Raw genomic sequence first — 24,318 nt, forward strand, 5'->3', positions numbered from 1 at the left:
TGACACTATGTAAAAAGTTATCTCTATATATTGAAAATATGTTTTAAAGTCTGAATCAGTGCAGGGTTGACAAGCAGATCTTGCCGGACAATGAAAGTATATTCACCTTTGCCTCGGTTCACACGTAACGTAAGCATTATAAACTAACCCAATGGAAGCTCTATTTGCATAAGACGTCACAACGTAAGGATGTGAAGTCAATGAAGTCAGCACACCAGGGAACAAACCAAGAGGGGACATCCTGACCCTGGAGACAAAACAATGAATTGGAGGCGGGGGTGGGGGAGGGGGAATATAAGAAGCAGGCAAAAGGACACTTCTTTATCCTTCACTAAGGAAACAAAAAGGACAGCACTTTTTGCATTCATGAAAGAGGGATTTCAGCCATGTTGGTTGGAGAGACAGAGATTGCTTTAGGAGAGATAAACTACTTTAGACAAGGGTTTGGCCTGTTAAAATTAAATTTAGACTTCGGAAGCCTGTTTCCTTTTGTTTTACCGTATATGTAGCCATTTCTGTTCCATTATTATCCTTACTCACTATCTCTTAATCTTAGCCTTTGACAATAAATTTATGATTGTTTTCACTATAAATATATCTCAGTGCTGTGATGTTATAAAGGAGTTGATCCTCAGTTGAATCAAACAAGCTAGTATGTATACTGTCCCCTCAGGGACAGTAAATCTGGTAATTTCTGAGAGTATCTAGTGGTTAAGGGCTGGACCCTGCAAAGAGCGCTCCAAGGACTCGCGGGTTGGTGTGTGCCTATCACTAACCTGAATAGAGACGGTGAGGTTTGTGGATACCATGAAGTAAGTAATTATATTGCCAGAGGCTACTGGTTTTATGGAGCTGAGCCACAGCATGCAAAGATAAGACTACTTGATGCCAAAGGTGGGTAGTGGTGAAGTGCCTCTAAGCCCTGGGTACCCTGGGCAGCGTCACAGTGAAAAAGGTGATAACTGTGAGACATGCATGTTTAGATGAAGGATATGTGTGTCTTTAGAGTGGCAAGACGTTTGGTTATTTGGTTGTTTGTTTATTTTTCTATTCTTGATTTTATATCATATCTGAAACATGACAGGAACTTTTTATATTTTAATATTTCAATCCAACATATCAACAGATGTTTTGCCTGACTGAGAAGTGAGCAAGAAGTACTGAACTGGTCCTTGAAAGATGATTTTCCTGAGATTATATCACATTATATATAAGATTTGTCATACTTGACCAAATTATTGGAAGCACATTTTATTACTTTTGTTCTATTCTTGGCTTGCAAAGCTGCAAATGGTTTAAAACAATTTTTTTTTCAAATGGAATATTGTCACTGAACTTCTGCAATAAATGGCTCTCTTCATTTGCTGTAGTTCACTATCTGCAAGAGATGTATGTTCAATGTAACAGTAAGAAAAATATTCTTTAAATAGGCTTAGCATTATGCTTTTTATGTAGTAACAGGGAGTTGTCACATAATCTCAAAAAAGAACTATAGGAATTGGAAAAGATATAGAAAAGGGCAACAAAAATGATAGTGTATGGAAAGGCTTCCATATTGAGAGAGATTAATAAGACTGGGACTTTTCAACTTGGAAAAGGGGGGATAGGATAGAGTTCAATTAAATCATGACTGGTGTGGAGAAAGTAAATAAAGAAGTGTTATTTACTCCTTATCATAACACAAGAACTAGGGGTCACCCAATGAAATGAATAGGCAGCAGTTTAAAACAAACAAAAGGAGCATTTCTTCACACAACGCGTAGTCAACCTGTGGAACTTTTTGCCAGAGGATGTTGTGAAGATTAAGACTAACAGGGTTAATTTCATGAAGGATATGTCCATCAATGGCTATTAGCCAGGATGGGCAAGGATACAAAACCAAAACCATAATTATAAGTATGTACTATAGCTATGGATATACAAAGAGATGACTACTCTGCGAAAGAGGGACACATTTTCAAAATGCTGTTAAGGATTTATTCATGCAACTCCCAATGATCTTTATAGGAGTCAACTGCCTAAATTTAGGTCCCAAAATTTGAATCTTTATCCTACAGTGTCTGTAATGATGTTTTATGGATAATACAACAGATGACTCAACCATAAAGTGGTTCTGCACAGTGAGAAAACAAAAATAGCATTTGTTATTCAGTGAAAAATAACATTTAACTGGGCAATTTGTCATTAAGAATAATTTAATTACTCTTCAGAGTGACAGAAATTACTTTTGATTTCAGCAAAAATTATTTTATCTAGTACGATAGCATCCACTGACAACTCAGTACTATAACAACCACAAATTATATGATTAAATCTTTGTAAGAACCTCTAATTCCTTTTCAACCAGCAGGGTCCAACTCACCATCTTCTTACTCTATCTGTGAGTGGACCATGAGTCATTCAGGGGAAAGCATTTCTATGCATTTTCCTGCCCCCTAAACAGTAGCCACCTGCAACATCTCTCAGTTCAGTCTCACAACAACAGCACCCCTACAGCCCCAGGAGTGGTAAGACAGTGCTATGTCTGACTTTTTATAAGAAGAATCATAGACTCCACCGGTCTACCCCTTGTTGCTCCTCTGCCGATATCTCTGGCAGATCTCACCAGAGCAACATATCCTGCCCCTGCCTCCAAACGGGAAGTGAAATGCTACAAAGGTGGGACTGATCTGAGTCATGAGGCTCAGATTCAGATTCAAACTTTCTGGAAGTTGAAGAAGAGGGAAATATTCAAATCCAATAATTCTAAGATGGGTCACATCTATTAAAAGTGTGAGCCTGATTCTTTTCCTCACTTAAATGGGTTTTACATTGTTGTGACACCTTGATTTCAGTGGAGAAATGCCTGATTTATATCAGAATTGGGCCCTATATACAAAATTTAATTATTCAAATTATGGCTTGCCCTAAACTGAAACCCTAGGTCTAAAACCCCTTACCCTCAATTCCTTGCAATCCCTGGACCCAAATTTTGTAGCTTGGGTCTGTCCATATAAGGCGTTATAAGAGGAACCATGAATATGAGCACCTTTGAACCTGGTGAAAGTTCAGGCCTCATTCCAAATTTTTGTACCTTGGACCCAAGTCTCATTCAAATTATAGGTTAAAACACACCCCAAAACAATAATCACTGGACCAGGGGAATACAAATTTTTAATACTATGGGAAAGTGTCATGGGGTCAAGAACCATTCTTTGAAGGAATGATTACATAAAAGATGAATGTCAATACATATAGCCAATATGACTTTAGACTCTCTTTTAAAAATGTATTGTTTTAAAATGTCATTTGCCCCATTCCTCCCACTCCTCTTTGTGCAAAATGCACCCTCTTGGACCCCCACATCTGGCCCTGAGAGATGGGGATGTGACTATGGTGCACCTTCCACCACCACTTGGCCAAGCCAGGACAAGGGGAGAAGGGGAGGGGACTGTGGCTTAATTGGAGGAGAGAATGTCGGACTGACAGATCCTCCCCACCCGAATTCCCCCCACTTCCTCTGCCACCCATTCCCCCTTCCACTAATCCTTAACCCCTTCAATTGACCCAAGCCCCACAACCCATCTCCTCCCTTTAATACTCTTCCCTATCACCCATCCCATGCATCTCCCTCCCCTCACTGCAGCCCCAAACCCCTCTCTCCCTATTCCTCCCACTCCTCCAACCCCTAACCCTCCTTCCTGCATCCTTCCAACTCCCACACTCCCTGTACTGTTCCTAAACCCACCCCATTCTCCCTCACTACTCTTGTTTTATGCTTTGTTGTCTCTGGATCATCTGCCATATAAGATCTTGTGCTAACACCAGGATGATCAACAAACTCCAGCTTTATTGTAGCTGCTTACAACATGGCTTCTTCGACAGTTTCCCAGGAGGTTTTCCTTCCAAGACGTATGATGACTGGAAGTTTGCTAGAACCTTTATATTGTTACATCCATTCTCTTTTAAATAAAACTAACATCCCAACAATAATCTAACATACTCCTTTCAGATACTGTCCATCCTTACGGTTACTGCATTCAACATCTTATCAATTTGTCTGGCTAGGCACCTGTATAAACAGGTTCATCACACAAAATCCCTCAGATAAGTCGATCTTTTAACAATCCACTTTCCTCTAGTACAGTTAGGTTCACTGGTGCCTCCCTGATGCTGTCTTCCACCAGTCTGGTCAACCACTGTCTCTAGGTTTGATGTTGCTGAAGCCTCTGTTGAAATATCTTCTTCTTCCTGTATTTCCTCTCATATGCCCTGACATACGTATGCCTACTTCTAATGACTCTGCTCGGGATTCTCCTGCTGTAGAATGTGAAGACGTGTTGTCCATACTGTCTTTTGTTTTCCTGAGGTGCCTAAGATTTTGCCTCACTATCTGTCTATTAAAACAACGAGGAGTCCAGTGGCACCTTAAAGGCTAACAAAATTTATTTGGGCATAAGCTTTTGTGGGTAAAATCAGGCCATCAATTACTGGGAGTGGACTACATTCAACCTGATTGAATTGGCCCTGTCAACACTGGTTCTCCACTTCTTCCCTTCTCTTCATGTGTCAGTATAATAATGCCTGCATCTGTAATTTTCACTCCATCCATCTGAAGAAGTGGGGTTTTTTATCCATGAAAGCTTATGCCCAAATAAATGTGTTAGTCTTTAAGGTGCCACCGGACTCCTCATTGTTTTTGTGGATACAGACTAACATGGCTACCCCTCTGATACTATCTGTCTATTGTCCATTTGCACTTGATATGATCTTTTGTTTCCTGGTTGAACCACTGTAGCTTTTTGCTAAAACTTACCCTGTTTTGTTAACGGTTGCATCTGCACTTTGTTACCCAGCTCCAGACCTGGCAGATCTCTTGCAGATCTACTGTAGTAAAACACTTGTCTTTTTTGCCAGTTTGTCCATAATTCACCAAGGGAAACTCCTGAGTACCCACGCTCTAACAATTTCCCACTTGTCAGCCAGAGTGTCTTCATTCTCCAGCTCATCAACCTTTGGGCTGCATTAGAATTTAGGTACTGTGAGGGAGTATTCCTGTGATCTTGTTATGCTACACATGGGTCAGCATCTGCGGTTTTTGCTTTTTTCATTAGTTTCTTGGCAGTTTTACTGCTGAGTCTACTTTTCTGTTTCTCTGAAGATACCCTGGTGAAGATGTTATGTGATCAAAATCTCAGGCCTTACTGAACTTCCAGAGCTATCCTGAAACAAACTGTGGTCCATTATTGGAACACACAATAATTGGTATCTCTTATACCGCGCAAAGGGTGTTTTTATCTTCCACATGAATGTTCTGGATCCTGTGTCTGGTAAACAGTCTGTCTCACAGAAACTGGAAAAATAGTTTACGATGATCATGTGTCCTTTGTCTCCAAAGGTAAACAAATCAACATCCACCTTTGAACATGGTCTTTTTGGAACTTTGCATTGCCACACGGCCTCTTTCGGTTGATGGTCTTTTCAAGGTCTGCATACACCACACTTCTCCACAAATCTCTTTAATTGCGCATTCAGTATGTATTCAGTATATAGTCTCTCTGGCTTGCCTTAAGTGGCCTTCAATTCCCAGATATGACAAATGAACTTTGTGCATAATCTCATTCCTAAAAGCTGTTTGTTGGCATAACCACGCTTTCTCCCTGAAATATGGTGACATTCTGTACATACAACTCATCTGTTATCTGAAAAAAATGTTGTTCTCTTTTTGGGTACTTGGTGTTTTGTCACCAGCCATTCTTGTAGGATCATGAATTTCAATGTCAACAGCATTCTGTCTTGTTTTGTACCTCTCTGTTTCTTTCTCAGTCTTTCTTCTGAGATAGGTAAGTATTATAACATGTTTATTCTCTCCACCTTGGCCTCTACAGAGCCCTCTTAGTTGGGTTCTGGCAGATATGCATGGGTCAAGGTGTCTGCCAACACCAAGTCTCTACCTGGGTAATACTTGATTTGTATGTCATACTTCTGCAGATGCATCAACAACCACTGTAAGCACTTTGTTGCACCAAGTAATGGATTTCTCCAAATGCTTTCAAGAGATTTATGGTCAGATTGTATGTCCATGGTGTAACCGTAAGTGTATTGGTGAAATATTCCCATTCCAAAGGCTATGGACAATGCTTTGTTTGCATATGCGACAGGTTGTCTCCCTTGCAGCATGTCCCCCAAGCAATTTCAGAATGGGAGCCTTCCCAATCATCTCTTTTACTTTCTTGAATGTTTGCTCATGTTGGTCCATCCACTCCCATAAGTTGTCTCAAAGTGCCAACTGTTTCAAGATCCTGCAGCTCTCAGACAGATGGCTGCAAAACTTAGCTACTAAATAACTGACCATTCACAGGAACCTCTGAACTCCTTTAACATTACTGAACCTTGGAATTTCTTTACAATGCCTCACTTTTTCTGGGTCTACTTTCAGGACTTTGGAAGTCAACAAATGTCCAAGATATGGCATCTCAGTTACTCTCAACCTGAGCTTGTCTAAGTTCAATTTAATATTTTTTTCTCAGCATCTCTACAAAAATTGTAATAATTTGTAGTCATGATCTCATTGTACTGTTCTGGACTGTCACCTTCTCTCACTATCAGCACATCATCAGTTATTGTCCAGATTCTTGTCAGGCCCTCCAATGTGTGGGTCAATCTGCTCTGGAATATCTCTGGTGCTGGAGTGATTCCCACTGGCATCCTTAACCATAAGTTGCGAAAGTTGTCAAGTAACTGGATTCTTCATTCAGTTCAATGTGCCAGAATCCATTTTGTACATTGCATATTGTAAAAAGTCTCACTGATAAGTCCTCAATTGTAGGTAGAAGGAAATGGTTCCGTTTCAAAGCTTTGGGTCTATGCATATTCTCAGTTTTCCAGATGACTTTACTTACTACTCCAAGACTGCTTATCTAATCTATGCTATTCTCTACAGGCTGTACAATTCCACAATTCTGTAGGCGCTGCAGTTCCTCTTTCAGTGGCTGTAGTACTGCAATGGGTACTTTTCTTTTTGGCAATTTAACTGGCTTCACACTAGTGTCACTCTCTATTGGACAAACACCATCTAGATATCTGTCTCCATGAAACACATCTCTATACACCCTCTGTATCATCTCCTGGGCCCAGGTAATACCATCCTAGATAGCTTTAGTCATTTTGCTAAGCACTTTCATTATGTTCTAGAACAGTACTTGTATCAGGTTCATGGCTTAGGTGGACTTGCTGCCCAGAAGTGCTATTGCTGTCTCATCATCTATTACCGCAAAGTCCAGTCTGCATTTCTTTTTTGTTCCTTGGATTTCTTGTTTTGATTTTACATTACCCCACAGCTTTCAGTGTGGTATGATTGTACATTGCTAGCTGCTATTCCCTAGCTCTATGCCAAAATGTTATAAGAATCTGAAAATGTTACAAGCAGCTCATGACTGGGGGGCGGGTATTTATCAGGAACCCCTTGATCAAATGACCCAGTGACTTACTGCCATTTGATCTCATTCAGTTCCATTGTTCAGGAAACATGTTCACATTATCTTAACCACTTACTAGAGTCTTTTTTCCTTCTTTTTAATTGGGAGGCTATATCTGCCCCTGGCAGGCAAAGAACAAGGAACATGCACAACACATTCTTTGAAAACTCAATGGCAGGGCTCAAAATCCCAGTTCATGGGTGCAGTTCAGGTTCAATGAGTGCAGTATGTTCCTTTGCTGTGACAACAGATTGGAAACCCTCTTGCTTCAACAGAACCCTAGTCTTCTGTAAAGGCACATAACCTATTTCACTTTTAGGTGCATCACTTTGGCATCCACCCAGAGTTACACACTTTTTTCAGCAATGCTGCCCCAAAGAGGTGCCATGCCCTAGCTGAGAGAAATCCTGAGCTGAGATTAGTTTGGGGAGGATCAATGTTTGCAAAAAATGTAAAATGCCGTGGTACTTTTTTTTTGGGGGGGGGAGGGGGCTGTATTGTTCAAATGACCCCAAATTTGAATCACTAACACTATGCAGAAACCCACGAGACAGCAAATTTCAAGACAATCAGAGTCAGAATATAGATTTTGGAGCACTTAGAATAGCCCACCTTTAAACAGAAAGCAAGCATCAGCCTTAACCATAGCAGAGCAGGTGGTCTGCTATGGTTTGTTTGCACAATGTGCTTTGTCAATATTCTGATTTTGTAAATGCAATGACACTCACCCTTCCTAATTCTTTATCTTCAAGGGCTAGGACCCCAGTGCTTTCTGTAAAGAGTTTTACTTTGACAACAGGCCGAGGGTGAGTAGTGGTGAAGTCCCCTTGAGTTCCCCATCTGTAATAAATAAAGTAACAGAATTTAAGATTTATTTTTTCAAGTTTTAAGGCAATAGCTTTGTAATGTTTTGTAGAATACATGTAACTTTACTCCCTGGGCCTAATTTTTAAACAGCAGAATTGTATATTTAGGGGAAAAAAATTGTACATCTGCAGCTGTAGTTGGCTACAGAGACTAGACATCTGCATCTGAAAATTGGGCTTCCTTTGTGATGGACCATGGTTTTTGTACATGATTTTGTAATTAAAATCACAATTTGACAGATGGCATAATCAAAGCATTGCAACAATAGACTATTGGGAGAATGCAGTATCAAGCTTGTGGACAGATTTATGTATAACAAAGCAGAAGATCACATTTATTCTTCTATTGAAATATACTGAAATTATTAGGTTTAATATCTCTTGGGCGTGCAAAAATTAAATTGATTTCTCAAGAGATTCACCCAATTGTAAAGTTGGGTCCCAATCCTACAAAGACTCATACATGGGCTTAACTTTGAAACTATTTGTTTGCTTAAACTTAGGAACATGTCTGATTCGGCTCCTGAGAATCTGCCAATTCTATCCCACAATCCCATGAGACAGTGTCCTTTGTCCTTTCTATCCCAACACTGGCCAATCGACCCCCAAAAACTGAAGTAACTCTCTGGTTCTAGTACAGCTGCTCAGCATTTAACCCTTCCCTTTTGTTCAGGACACAGAGCTGCAAACACAGTGAACCTCTTTCTGCATTTGCAATGGCCACTGACATGAAGAAGTCCTTTGAAAGTGTGCTGCAGGCAGACATTGGTGAATCTCTGGTGTGAGGTGAGTAAACAGTTTGCTGAGAGCTGGTATGAGTGGTCATTCCTGGAACTCTTGCTAAAATCAAAGAAGCTTGCAGTGTTGGGGATTCACCGGATCAGTGACCAGTGTAGGGAGCAGATTAAGCAGCTCAAGACAGACTACCAGAAAGCCAGAGATGAAAACCACTCCTCTAGGAACTCCATATCACCCTGCCCATTTTACAAGGAGTTTGACTAGGTGCTGGGTACTGTGCCAAGCAGGGCGGGATGAATGTTTTGTGGGCCCCCACTCCACCCACCCCAAGACACCCCCCCCAAATTTGTTCCCCCGAGACCCTACCCCAACTCGACCTCTTCCCCCCAAAACCCACCTGCCGCTTAAATGGGGGGAGAGGACAGAGAGGAGCGAGCAGGGCCTTGGAGGGGTGAGGGAGGGAAGAGGCCAAGTGGAGGCAGGGCCTCAGGGCAGAGTGTGGTAGAGCAGGGAGCGAGGCCACGGTCTGGGCACCAAGGCCCCTTCTGAGTATGGACCCGGCCCTACAGGACCATTGGTGCCATTGTAAAACCAGTACTAGCACCGAGCCAAGATGGCAAACTTCTAAACCCGGAATCCAGTACAGCACTGGAGGGGAGCCAGCAAGTCCCAGACCAGGCTGATGAAATGACTCTTTCTCAAACTGGTCCCCAAGGAAGCTTTCCCGCTGGAGAAGCTGCAGCACATTTTGGGACCCTGCTTGGAGTCCCTACTTGATTTGTTGGGGTTTTTGTAACAGGAAAACATGCCTCACCAATCTACTAGAATTCTTTGAGGGGGTCAACAAGCATGTGGACAAGCGGGATCCAATGAATATAGTGTACTTAGATTTTCAGAAACTCTCTGACAAGATCCCTCACCAAAGGCTCTTAAGCAAAGTAAGCTGTCATGGGATAAGAGGGAAGGTTCTCGCATGGATCAGTAACTGGTTAAAAGACAGAAAATAAAAGGTAGGAATAAATGGTCAGTTTTCAGAATGGAGAGAGGTAAATAGTGGTGTCCCCCAGAGCTCTGTACTTGGACCAGAACTATTCAACATATTAAGAACATATAAGAACATAAGAACGGCCGTACCGGGTCAGACCAAAGGTCCATCTAGCCCAGTATCTGTCTACCGACAGTGGCCAATCCCAGGTTCACTCCCTCAGGGGCACCTAACAGGCAATGATCAAGTGATCTCTCTCCTGCCATCCATCTCCATCCTCTGACGAACAGAGGCTAGGGACACCATTCTTACCCATCCTGGCTAATATCCATTTATGGACTTAGCCACCATGAATTTATCCAGTCCCCTTTTAAACATGGTTATAGTCCTAGCCGTCACAACCTCCTCAGGTAAGGAGTTCCACAAGTTGACTGTGTGCTGTGTGAAGAAGAACTTCCTTTTATTTGTTTTAAACCTGCTGCCTATTCATAAATTATCTGAAAAAGGGGTAAACAGTGAGGTGGCAAAATTTGCAGATGATACAAAACCATGCAATTTAGTTCAGTCCAAAGCAGACTTTGAAGAGTTACAAAGGGGTCTGATAAAAACTGAGTGACTGGGCAACAAAATGGAAAATGAAATTCAATGTTGATCAATGCAAAGTAATGCACACTGGAAAAATATAATCCGAACTATACATATAAAATGATGGGATCTAAATTAGCTGTTTGCACTCAAGAAAGATCTTGGAGTCATTGTGGATAGTTCTCTGAAAACACCACTCAATGTACAGTGGCAGTCAGAAAAGCTAACAGAATGTTGGGAATCATTAAGAAAGGGATAGATAATAAGACAGAAAATATCATATTGCCTCTATATAAATCCATGGTACACCCACATCTTGAATACTGCATGCAGATATGGTTGCCCCATCTCAAAAAAGATATATTGGAATTGGAAGAGGTTCAGAAAAGGGCAACAAAAATTATTAGGGGAATGGAACAGCTTCTGTATGAGGAAAGATTAAAAAGACTGGGACTTTTCAGCTTGGAAAATAGACGACTAAGGGAGAATATAATAGTGGTCTATAAAATCATGACTGGTGTGGAGAGAGTAAATAAGGCAGTGTTATTTACTCTTCTCATAACAAAAGAACTAGAGGTCAACAAATGAAATAAATAGGCAACAGGTTTAAACCAAAGAAAAGGAAGTATTTCTTTACACAATGCACAGTCAACCTGTGGAACTCTTTGCCAGAGGATGTTGTGACAGCTAAGACTATAACAGGGTTCAAAAAAGAATTAGATAAATTCATGGAGGATAGGTCCATCAATGGCTATTAACCAGGATGGGCAGGGATGGTGTCCCTAGCACTGTTTGCCAGAAGCTGAGAGCGGGCAATAGAGAATGGATCATTTGGTGATTACCTGTTCTGTTCATTCCCTCTGGGGCACCTGGCATTGGTCACTGTCAGAAGACAGGATACTGGGCTAGATGGATCTTTGGTCTGACTCAATATGGTTGTTCTTATGTTCTGTCATAGCTTCTCATCAGCCCAGATTCCAAAGGGAGCAGTAGCTCTCTGTTCCAGTTCCCTTCCCACAATACGGACACTGCCACTCCCCTGCACCCTCTGACCCAGGAAGCTCAGTCCAATCACAGAGAGCATCTACCACTGCATTCTGGGATCTGCAGTCCTTCAAAGTCAGCATAACGGTACACAGAGGTCTGTCTAATCTGAACCTGATAGGGTTCAGAGGCTCCTCAAATAGGAGCCTTCAGAAAAGTAAAGTTTTTTATTTTATTAAGAAGTTTTATTGCTATCATTGCATCACATCATATAATGTGTGTTTCAAATAATAAAGATAAATACATGCTATGGAACAACTGGAAAGTTGTATGCAAACACCATTTCTCAATAGTTACCTACATATATCTCATACTGTACATCCACAGTTCTTACCACTCTTACCCCACCCCCATTTCATAAGTGGGTGTGTTATTAATTCATAAGCACAATGCATGGCAATCAACTCTTCACCCGGCAGTTCATAAGCAGTCCTTTCATCTACAAGTACAATGCATGTAATTAACAATCCCCCTCAAAAAAAATTTTCCCTAGGCAGTCATGTCATTCATTCTTTCATTGTAACTTCCCTCAGTTTTCACAAGCGGTTCATGTTGATTCATTCATTCATTAAGTACAATGCCTGGCAATCACTTTCCCCACCCAACCATTTCATTGCATGATGAGACAGTACCTCGTGTTCTGTAAAAATTGCACAAGCACATTCATAAACATACTATTCTGCCTCTTTCACTGGCCCATGCAAGTCCATAATGTGGGAACACAAGGCATCCCTGACTTCTATTGCCTGGGTGCAGCCAGCTTTATCTGCGGTAGGTGCACTTTCTGGCTGAGGGTACAGATTGTGAAGAGCACAGCAAACTACTGTGATGTGGACAGCATTGATGACACTGGCATCCAGATGGGTTTGTACACATCTCCAAAGCGGTTTCAATCTGTCAAAAGCATATTCAGCAACCATTCTGCACCTGCTGAGAGTGTAATTAAAGCTTCTTTTGCCAGGTCCTATGAAATCAAGATATAGTTTCATAAGCAGTGTCCCCAATGAGAACAATAGAGACAGTCACTCCATTTATGACAATGTCACTTGATGGTAACAGCATCCCAGTCTGTCCATGAAAGTAGACACTCGATCAGCAGAAAACCTGGCTTCATGTATTTTTTCCAGTGCAGCCTATACTGGCATCCATAAATAAGCCTCTGCGGTCCACAAGGGCCTGCATAATAATGGAGTAGTATTATTTGTGGTTTATGTGCTCGTGCTCCTTGAGGATGAGCAAATATGGGTACATGAGCCCAAACGCAGTTTGGAAAATCAATTCTCTCAAAAGCAGTGACTACTTCAGATATATTGTTTACGCCCACCATCTTTGGGTAAATCACACACCTGATGGCCTCTGAAACCTCCATGACCACTTTACTCACTGTTGACTATCGAATGCCAAACTGGTTAGCAACAAACCTGTAGCAGTCAGGGGTAGCCAGCTTCTAGACAGTGACCTGTTTTTGGGTAGGTCTGGCCTCCCTCATGCACGTGTCATGACACTGGAGGGTCAGGGAAAGCTGCTCATGAGGCTCCAGAAATGTAGCTTTCTTCATGCAAAAGTTCTGCTGGTCAACCAAGGTCTGCAGGACAATGTGATCCCACCAGTCTGTGCTTGCGGCCCTGCTGCAGAAGTGCTGATCTAGGTAGAGTACATAAGCATTTACACCGAGCTGTGAGCATCAGCAACCAATTCTATTCATCCATGTCTGTATTGCTCTCCTCCTCCACCAGGTACCTTCAGTAGCTCAGAAACCTCCACTGGAATGTCTTCCAGTGTCTAATGGATGTTCTTCCTGTTTGCTGAAACAGGAGTGAAAATGCAAGGAAAAGAAGCTCTTCAAATAGTGACTCTTCCATGTTGCTGGCTCTGATTATTAGGAGCATACAGACCTAAAACATAGCTCGGAGTTTGGCTGCCACAACTTCCTGTAACATTCAGGGCAGACAATCAAGTTTCCCCACACTGTCCAAGAAGCAGGGGCTAAAGTATCCCCAGCTATGGAGGGTGCTAGGAAGACTAGGATATGGCAGGAAATGGAAATTTGACTTGGGTCTGCTTATTGTAGCGTGGACACCTTAGCCATGTGTTCGGGGTCTGGGTCCAAAAATTCTTAACCTCTGGTCAATATGCAATGTGGACGCTCAGGCCCTGGGCCTCCAAACCCAGGGTCCACTGGCTCAAGTCTCAATAAATGTTGGCTTACCCTGCAGTGTAGCATACACTGTGGGGACCTGTCAACTATTAACCCAAGGGTTGGAATGCTGCTAGCTGTGGAGATCCCCAGACTGTTTGTTTGCTGACAGGATTCTGAAGGGCTGAGATGTGCCATTTCTGAAGATCTGAAAAGTCCAGGGGACACACATCAACATACACTATAAAGCAGGGGTCAGAAACCTATGGCATGTGTGCCAAAGGTGGCATGCAAGCTGATTTTCAGTGGCACTCTGCTGCCGGCCTGGGGTCCCAGCCACCGGCCCCGCTCAGTCCACTACCGGCCTGGGGTTCCATCTGCCAGCCTCTGTAAATGTAAAATGTATTACTGGCACGCAAACCCTTAAATTACAGTGAATAAATGAAGACTTGGCACACCACTTCTGAAAGGTTGCCGACCCCGCTATAAAGACTGAGAAGTCATCTCTGAGAGAAGATCAGAGGAGAATGTATTTTGATGTTTGTTTGCTAAAGCATGGAAAATGTTATGTGGAAACCTTATGTTTGAATATGTATAACAGAAACAAAAAAGGGGGAAAGTCTATATAAGGAACACCAGTACATTTATTGTCTGATAGGTTTGTTTAAAAGATACTCATATTATTCAAAATACTATTTACATGGCTTTATATGATATATAGGGGTACGATTCTGTCATGGAGGGCATGGATTCTGTGACTTTCCAGCACCTCCGTGACTACTTCTAGTGGCAGGGCTAGACCAGCTGTCAGTTCCCCCAAGGGTATTTTTAGTAAAAGTTAGCGACAGGTTGTGGGCTTCCGTGAATTTTTATTTATGGTCCTCGACCTGTCCCTGACTTTTACTAAAAACACCTGTGACCGAATTTTAACCTTAACTATATACACAGTGTTTTGTGTGCATTAAATGTTTGCTTTACTAATAAAGTGTATAGTACTTTCTTTGAAAATTGACTGAGAATTAACATCAATTTATCAAGATTTTAAATACAATAGCTCTGAGGTTTAACTCTGTGTAATGCTTTCTGAGAAGACAGAACTCAGACCAGTGCTTCAGCAAAGAATAAAGCTGAGGTGAAAGAAGAAGGGGAGCATATAGTTATAGATAAGATTGCCTGACCATCCCCCTGTCCATTACATTTGAAGGACTAAGCCTTTAAATTACATTGTTGGAGGAGGAAGCACAGGTGAACAATTATGTTTCAAGAAGCACCATAAATTAATGTAGAAGTAGAGAAAATGTTAAACTCAAATATGCCTGGAAGTAAAAATGGTTACTTACAATAGAGACTGTAGTTCTGTGAGATAATTGCTCCCATATGGATTCACACTCTTAGAAAAGCACATGTATGGAAATAAACTCACTAGCTTCTAGTCAACAATGTCTGTTGGAGGCACTTGGCCTCCATGCCTGGTCCTGTCTACATTAGATGGGCACTCTGCTGTTGCTACCATCGTTCTATAGTAAGCAAGCCCTTAGCTGAATTAAGTTGCTTAGTAGTCATTAAGGCTGCTAATCATAATTTGGGCTTTAGGAGTTTGCTAAGACATTATCTTTCCCTGGTACATGAACTGGGATGATTTGATGGCAAATGCTCCACTCTCAGGACAAGACAGCTTCTTGGCATGGCTATCTCAATCAGGATCCTCTTAAGATATTGCTGTAATCTGTTGCCATGATGACATTAGTCAAAACCTGGGCAACTCTGGAACTGATCAGAGGAAGGAAAGACCAGAAGCACATCAATGTGGCACCTTGTCTCTGCAGTATGCACAAGCCTTGAACAGTGTGAGGGTAGTGTAGGTGAGCACACCCTCTCCCCCTCTACCTTCAGGAGAAAGATGAGGGAATTCTCTGATTGGCATGTTTCTCCTTTCATACCACAGCTCAGTCCTGAATGGCTAAGATGTCCATGATGCCAAGATGAGAACGATATACATAATCAGCCCTGCACAGGCTAGGACATAACCCAGTAAATGGTGCCACAGAAGTACAAAGCCATGAGATTTAACAGCCACAGAAAGAATTACACAACTCCTCTGAGGCTCGGCTCTCAGAGCATATTGTCTTCTGAATGGTATGAGACTTGTCTGCTGGGCAGGAAACTGCTCAAGATAATTCCAACATTTTCTGCCAAGAAAAAATGATTATATGAAGCCCCAAGGCCCAAAATTCTATTCTCCTCTATTCAGATTTTTCTATCACATCCATCCCTAGAGTACCTAAGCACCGTGGACAGCATTTATACATTCTTCACAGCGGAGGACACTCCTTGAAATGACTGAGCTCTCATCAGCCAATCATCTACATACAAGTAGACACAAATGTACAAGTAATACATTGGCATTTTGTGAAAAACATCAGCGCTACAGAAAAACACAAGCTATATTCCTCTTTACCAATATTTCAGACATGAGATTTAAGTCTTCGTGATACCCTGTAGCCTATAGGACTAATCTTTTCTCATAGTTTAAGTATTTGGTTTATTGTAATAGGTTTATAAATTTATATTAAAAATAAGTTTGGCTGTAATGCAAGAGACCTACAGGCCAAAAACCTACATGTTAAGCTAAAGCAAAAGTTAGCGTATCTATAGTGGGCACTTTTATCCAGAAAGTGAAGTTGACCTTTATCTTGTTAGCCAAATAGATAAAGTACCCACACCTATGTCTAAGACCTTTACCTAGACCAGGGGTTGGCAACCTTTCAGAAGTGTTGTGCCGAGTCTTCATTTATTCACTCTAATTTAAGGTTGTGTGTGCCAGTAATACATTTTAATGTTTTTAGAAGGTCTTTTTCTATAAATCCATAATACATAACTAAACTTTTGTTGTATGTAAAGTAAATAAGATTTTTAAAATATTTAAGAAGCTTCATTTAAAATTAAATTAAAACGCAGAGCCCCCCCAACCGGTGGACAGGACCCAAGCAGTGTGAATGCCACTGAAAATCGGCACGCGTGCCATAGGTTGCCTACCCCTGACCTAGACCAACAGACAATGAAAAATGGCATAGGGGATTTTTCAGTGTTGCACCCAGAGACTTAACAAGTATACCACAAGAGACTGATGTGCGTACATACCTGTCACCAATACGCACATACATATTAGCCTATGGGATAAGTGTACCCTAACATTTTGTGGGTGAGGAATGAAATTTGGGCATAGGAGGAAGGATTTCTGGCACTTTGACCTATAAAAGACGCAACCCACCTCGCTAGAGTACTCCATTTCCATTCTCACTTACTCCGCTCTATCATTCTCATCTACGTTCTATTTCTACTCTCTCTTTCTCTCTAGTCTATCTACGATGACTGCTACTATTAGTAGGCTGTACTTGTTCTTCTTAAACTTTAAGTTTCACGGGAACTAGGCTAAGCTTGGTCTCCCTAAGTTTTATTCTTAGTTTATTAGGTTTTGATTTTAAGTTTAAGTTAGTCAAGTAAACCCTAATTTAGCTTTGATAGCTCTTAGCATTAGATTTTTCTAAGCATCCCTCACTCAAGAATTGAGAAACCTGAACTGCAAGGCTAGTCCTGTGTCTCTTACTACCAGTTTATCAAGGAAGGGTGTGAGTATATTAGCCAAAGCTTTGTTGCATATAATACTATATTATCATATGTATCTTTTGAATAGCAGTAATGCAATTGCAACTTTGTAACTCTGGGTATTTTACCATTTACTTAATATTATTGATTTTAATAAAAAGTCTTTAAGGCTATATCTGTCTCCGTGTGAGCTTTGTAAATTCTGTGGAGCCTGATTCAGGACAAGAATTTTTATCTTCCGATCAAACAGACTGGCGAGCCTAAAACCCATACTATTAATATTATGGATTAATTATTAATATTAATTAATAAAATAAATGGTGAAACCTCTAGTTGAGACAGTTATTCAAGAATATGCTTCTGGGGAATTTTCTACCCAAACCCAGTAAGTCTATGGTTAGATTATGACCTACAGCATGTAGCTCATAAGGAAAGTTTACCCCATTATATTCACTGGCTTGCCTTCTATTATATTAAGCTGTAACGCAAGAAACCTACTGGCCTGTATCCTGTAAGATATTAGCTGGAGCCTAAGTTAGCATAAGTGTGGTTAAGTAAGGCATAACCCTTGGCACAGATCAACAATTACCTTTAGATTTTGGGAAGAAATGAGGAGTTTGCTCAATGGTAGGAGTTAGAATGCTCTAGTAAGTGCTACTGCAAGAAACGTGGAAGTAATAACCGCAAATCTGCTTAAGTAAGGGGTGATGGTACGATCATGCATTGCAATGGTAGTTACACATATCAATATGTTAACCTATAGAATTAGTACCCCTCATTATTATATTGATATAAAGGCTAAATATGGCCATGGAGGACTGAGCAGGAGCAGATGATGCTCATGTCCCATAATAGGGCAGTCACCACATGGTCTGGGACTGTTCTTTCCTGGGCATCTTCCATTGCATTCTGTTTCTTTTCTACTTGACCCTTCAATTCACTGCAGGACTTGGACCATCAGACACTGCATGCCAGACCCAGAGCTGGTCCTTTTGTCTCTTACCACCAGGTCCTCAACTAAGGGTGTGAGTATGCAATTCTAAGAGTTTATGCATAGAATACCACAGATAACCCCAATCCTGTATTAACACGATTTTGTTATGCGTATTGGATATTTTCTAGCTTTATCCATTATTTTAACAAAGGTGTCTAAGGTTTTACTTAGTCCTCAGCGTGAGTGTCCTCGGCATCCACCCAAGATTCCCCACAAGATACTGAACTCCATAGTGTTAATTCAGTGTAGCCTCATTCTGGGGGGGAAGAACCTTATCACGGTCAGATCAATTGGCCATAAATCTAAACATCATCAACCTTAAAAAGGCTCAGGGAACAAGCATGAAGGTTGATATTTCTTATATATTTTTATTTTAGCTAGGATTACTAAGGGTGATATTATTCATTCACAGTAAGATTTTTAAAAATTACCAAAGTTCTTTGCCTCACTAATGGTTTGTGGCACTGATTTCCACAAATGAACTATGTATTGCATAAAAAAGTATTTCATTTTAATAATTGTAAATGAGTTACCTTTGAATTTAATTAGGTGTCACCTTGTTTTCGTAATTCAAGAAAGAATAAACTGGAGTGCCATGAAGGCCTTCTCTATACCATTCGTTTTTGTATGAATCTATTATACCCTTGCAAAATGCAGCTTTTAGGGTAGCTTTTGTCCCATCATTCTCTGTGGTTAAATATTATGCAGATAAGTTGTTTAGCTTCAATGTAATGTCCTTATCTACCTTAATTATGCACTTTACTGCCTGGCAGCCAAGTGGGCTTACTGAACATCTTTGCTGGTTTCCTATTTCTGAGGGCTTGTCTACACTTACCAAGGCATCGACATGCAGCGATCAATGCATCGGCAGTCGATTTAGCGAGTCTAGTGAAGACATGCTAAATAGACCACAGATCGCTCTCCCATCTCTCCTGCACCGGTTCGAGAAGAGTAAGGAGAGTCAACAGGAGAGCATCTCCCATTGACATCAAGTAGTGTGGACCCCATGGTAAGTAGATTTAAGCTATGTCGACTCGAGTTACACTATTCACGTACTCAAACTGTGTAGCTTAGATTGACTTTTCCCTGTAGTGTAGACAAGGCCTGATATACTTAAAAGTTCTTTCTACTTTCTTTAGGTTTATTGTAATAGGGTTATAGAAACGCGAGATTTTTGCCTGTTTGCTCTTCAAGCCAATACAAAACTTCTCAATTTTATAGTGAAAAATAGATTGCATGACACCTAGTAATCCATGGAGTGGATCTTGATTACCATATTATTAAAATTCCTTATTTCAATTTATAAATTACTTTACACATTCATATAATTTATATGCACTGCCAGCTCTCAAGAATATCATGACTGGGAAATTTTACTAGTTTCTTTCCAAAAACCTGTCTTGTTTGTCTCTTGTCAAACATGTTTATAAGTTATCATTAACATGTTAATTTTCCCAGCTCTTATCCTCCATCAGGCCTGCTGCTGCTGCTGCAATGAATCATTCTCCAGATGGCCTTTTTTCCCCCTGAGCTGGGAAGAGTAAGGTGTCTTGGGCAATGTGTTTTGGCTAGCCCATATATCACCAATTAATTTGTAAGAAACAAGAGTTATTCTCCTCTAGGGTTTTTTGTTTGTTTGTTTGTCTGTTTTTTTGAGGTGCAGAAGGCAACGGGTACAATCTGGTGTAGGCCAAATCAGAAGTGTCTTCATGGTCCTGAGATTAAAAAAAGTTGTCAACTCTAGTATGTATGGATTAATAGCATCTATAAAAAGGAATTAACTCCATCAACATCAGATAAGCACGAGAGGATATGGCATATGTACATATGTACGTGTGTGTGTATTACATATATTATACATATGTCCAATACGCCTTTTGCATAGAAAAACTACGGCCAACTCTCTCGAACTGTTTTTCCCATGGGATCTTACCTACCAACTCCCAGAGTTTGCTGAAGTCTGCCTTCTTGAAATTCATTATCTTTATTCTGCTGTTTTCCTCCAATCATTCCTTAAATTCATGAACTCTATCATTTGATGATCACTTTCACCCAAGGACCTTCCACCTGTGGCTGTTGTGGGTTGCAGCCTGGGGCTTGCTCCTGTTCCTAATGCATAAATTGATGCTGTTCCTTCATAAATTGCATCAAGTTCTCTTGCACAGCAGCCTGGGATCATTGTTGAACAGCAGCTAGGGCTCCATGCTAATGCACCCTTTGTCCTTCATTCAGGGTGTCTTCCATCTTCCCTCACTTGTGCAGAGGATGCCTGGCAAACCCCAATTCTTGTGCCAAAATCTACAGTAAGGTCCCCACGCTCAACACAGCAGAGCAGAGTTCTTTCCTTTATTCTTAAGGAAACAGACCCTAACCTGAGTTTCTTCCCTCTTGTTTCTAGGTTTTCTGTGCAATATATACCTGAACGATCTAATCTCTCAGAGGCGCACACAGACACTTATGTACTCTTAGATTAGCCTGGTTTCCTGATGTCAGATTTTTGTCCATTTATTCTTTTGTGTAGAGACTGACTGGTTTGGCCAATGTACCTGGCAGAGGGGCATTGCTGGCACATGATGGCATATATCACATTGGTAGATGTGCAGGTGAATGAGCCCCTGATGGCGTGGCTGATGTGATTAGGTCCTATGATGGTGTCACTTGAAGAGATATGTGGACAGACTTGGCATCGGGCTTTGTTGCAAGGATAGCTTCCTGGGTTAGTGTTTTTGTTCTGTGGTGTGTGGTTGCTGGTGAGTATTTGCTTCAGGTTGGGGGGCTGTCTGTAAGCGAGATCTGTGAGCGTGAGGGATCATCTTTCAGGATAGGTTGTAGATCTTTGATGATGCGCTGGAGAGGTTTTAGTTGGGGGCTGAAGGTGACAGGAATGAATGAGCCATTACACACATTGAATCTATTTCCCCATGCTAAGTATCCTCGCACCTTCTTGACAAGGTGTCTGTAATGGGCTATCTTGATTATCACTACAAAAGTTTTTTCTCTTAATTAATTAGCCTCTTGGAGCTGGTAGGACAACTCCCACCTTTTCATGTTCTCTGTATGTGTGTATAGATCCCCTTAAATTGAATAATTTTGCATAAAAATTGTTTATAACACAGCTGATGAATATTCTTCATGAAGCAGTTTATCAGATAAGTTAAGTGTGACTAAGGAAAGGCCATGGATCAAATCACAAAATGCAACAGAAAGGAAACGAAAAGTGAAAAGGAAACATGGTAAACATTAAAAAGTAATGCCTCCTTCAGGAATGTGAGTATTTTATGTCTAAATCTTACACACAAGCAAAAAGCATAAGATTTCAGCATTACTTTTAATACTGTAAACACTTCAACTATTTCTTGAAGAAATCCATTCATTGCAATTTTTTCATATGGATATGCTGCAAATTATCCCCGTTTCCCACAAATTGCCAGAAAAGTTCTTATACGAAAAAATTATCAAATATTCCCTTCTTAAAATAAACAGAATCTTTACTATATGAAATAGACTATCCATATTTGAGACTGTTTAATGGTTTTAAGATCATGTTAATTTTTTTTGTAAATTTTACATGAAAATATACGGAATGATTTAAACATGGTCAGACAAACAACTCATGTGAATTCATGTTTTTGCTAGAGCAGGTAACAATATTTGAGATACCAAGTGATATTTACAGGAAGAACTGGCAGCCTTGGAGACAAAATGCTGCAATCTATTATTCTGAAATGAAGCAATTACTATATGTCAATCACTGCAAGTTTAATGCATATTCAGCTCTGAAAGGTTAGTAGCAGTGAGGAAAAAGCTATTGGATTGCCCTCTTCACACCCTGAAAATACATCAACCTCCTTTGCAAACAATATATTCAAATGAGTAAAAATAACAAAATAATAAGGAAAAGGTCACTACAATAAATTTAGGGCCAACATATATGTCTTTTTTAAAAACTGGAAGTGGAGGACTCACCACAAAGTATACCCCTTCCCCCCACAACCTCTCAGGTTGGGAGGTTTTATCGGGTCAAACAAGGAAAGAAACCTTTTGCTCCTCTGATTTCTCACTCATCCTCCCCCAGTTCTTCCTCTCTTCTTGATGGGTTTTTGGCAGGGTAGCTCCTTGGCTGGACAGAAGGAAGCAGTCTATTGGCTCCTGCAAGGTGAAGGCTTATAAGCTCTTCCCCCTGCCTAGGGCCCCATTCTGCCCTTATATAAATCCATGGTATGCCCACATCTTGAACACTGCGTACAGATGTGGTCTCCTCATCTCAAAAAAGATATCCTGGCATTAGAAAAGGTTCAGAGAAGGGCAACTAAAATGATTAGGGGTTTGGAACGGGTCCCATATAAGGAGAGATTAAAGAGGCTAGGACTTTTCAGCTTGGAAAAGAGGAGACTAAGGGGGGGGGACACGATAGAGGTATATAAAATCATGAGTAGTGTGGAGAAAGTGAATAAGGAAAAGTTATTTACTTGTTCCCATTATATAAGAACTAGGGGCCACCAAAGGAAATTAATGGGCAGCAGGTTTAAAACAAATAAAAGGAAGTTCTTCTTCACACAGCACATCGACAACTTGTAGAACTCCTTGCCTGAGGTTTTGTCAGAGGGCTCTGTTTGTCAGAGGATGGAGATGGATGGCAGGAGAGAGATCACTAGATCATTACCTGTTAGGTTCACTCCCTTTGGGGCACTCGGCATTGACCACTGTTGGTAGACAGGATATTGGGCTGGATGGACCTTTGGTCTGACCCAGTATGGCCATTCTTATGTTCTTATGTACTTTTGGCCACACAGTGCCCTTTTTACAATAATTTTGATATATGGAAAATATTCTATATTTAGAGTTCCACAAGAAGAATTTTTGAACTGCAGGATCTTTTCCTTAATTAGTGTATTTGTTTAATGACTTTTAGAACTGCCTCCGACATTTTATAAGCATTACATCCTTAGACCCTGACCCTGCAATGCACAAATCACGAGCACACTGAGTTCAAAGCAGCTCCATGCAGGTTCAGCAGTCTGCCCAGACACTGTAACTTTGAGGACCGAGGCCTAAGAGAGAAAATTCACTTTCTTTTCTTCATAATATATTGACTTTCTAACCTTTTATAAAATAAAATGTTTATGGAGATTTAGTCATCTAATGCAATTCTTGAATGGAGCCCCTGAATGGAGACCCAGGAATGTACCTTCATTCAAACAATAGGCTTCTTCCATTTAAAAAAAAAAGTATTTAAAGTGGTTCAAACACAGGCTGCATGAAATCACATTAAATATATTGCAAAAATATGAACATTTTTACATTTATGCTACATCACAAAAAGGGAAAAGTCAAATGAGGCGTAAAAGATTTTTTGCACAATATTTCACAGTATGTAAAAAAATCAGTAGCATCTGCATTTGATTTTATGTTAATAAAATGCAGATAAATCTCAACAGACTAGAAACAATTAGGGCTTTTTTTTTTTCCAAATATGAATACATTGTGGAAGTACAGAAAGAACTGACAGGGATTTGTAGGGGATCTTAATGCATGACAGTCTTTGTTAGCAAGAGTTAGGCTAGCTCTAACCCTAATAACGCGAGATTTGTAGAAGCGAGAATTGTGTGAGGCGAGTGGAAAAGAACTGTGTGAGAAGTTAGTGCAAGGTCGCAACGATAAAATATGTAGACTGGCATCTTTTTAGAAGTGAGAAAAAGAAGATATCAGGATGACCTATGTATAAACAAAATGCAGCTGTTGCTTATTATTGTCTGTAACAAAAGTATAAATGCTGGCTGTAATTGTTTACCTGTTGAGAGACCTGTCTAGGAAGGGGAGACCCTATGTCCTAGTGCACTCTCTCCCTGTTGTAGCTGCTAAACAGAATAAAGTATCTGACTCTGCTGCACCCAAACAAAAATGCG

At 40.7% G+C, this 24,318-nt stretch overlaps 1 protein-coding gene across 5 annotated transcripts in view; it reads right to left on the minus strand.

Moving 5' to 3' along the window:
* Positions 1-24,318, minus strand: part of CADPS2 (calcium dependent secretion activator 2) — a 530,263-nt gene that overhangs the window by 261,563 nt on the left and 244,382 nt on the right. For all 5 annotated transcript variants that reach the window (XM_039510109.1, XM_039510118.1, XM_039510136.1 and 2 more), the window contains one exon: positions 8,186-8,297. In XM_039510109.1, coding sequence (XP_039366043.1) covers positions 8,186-8,297 — 112 coding nt within the window. The remainder of the gene's footprint in view (positions 1-8,185; positions 8,298-24,318) is intronic.

The sequence above is a fragment of the Mauremys reevesii genome, linkage group 1, assembly GCF_016161935.1.
Source record: "Mauremys reevesii isolate NIE-2019 linkage group 1, ASM1616193v1, whole genome shotgun sequence".
NCBI lineage: Eukaryota > Metazoa > Chordata > Testudines > Geoemydidae > Mauremys > Mauremys reevesii.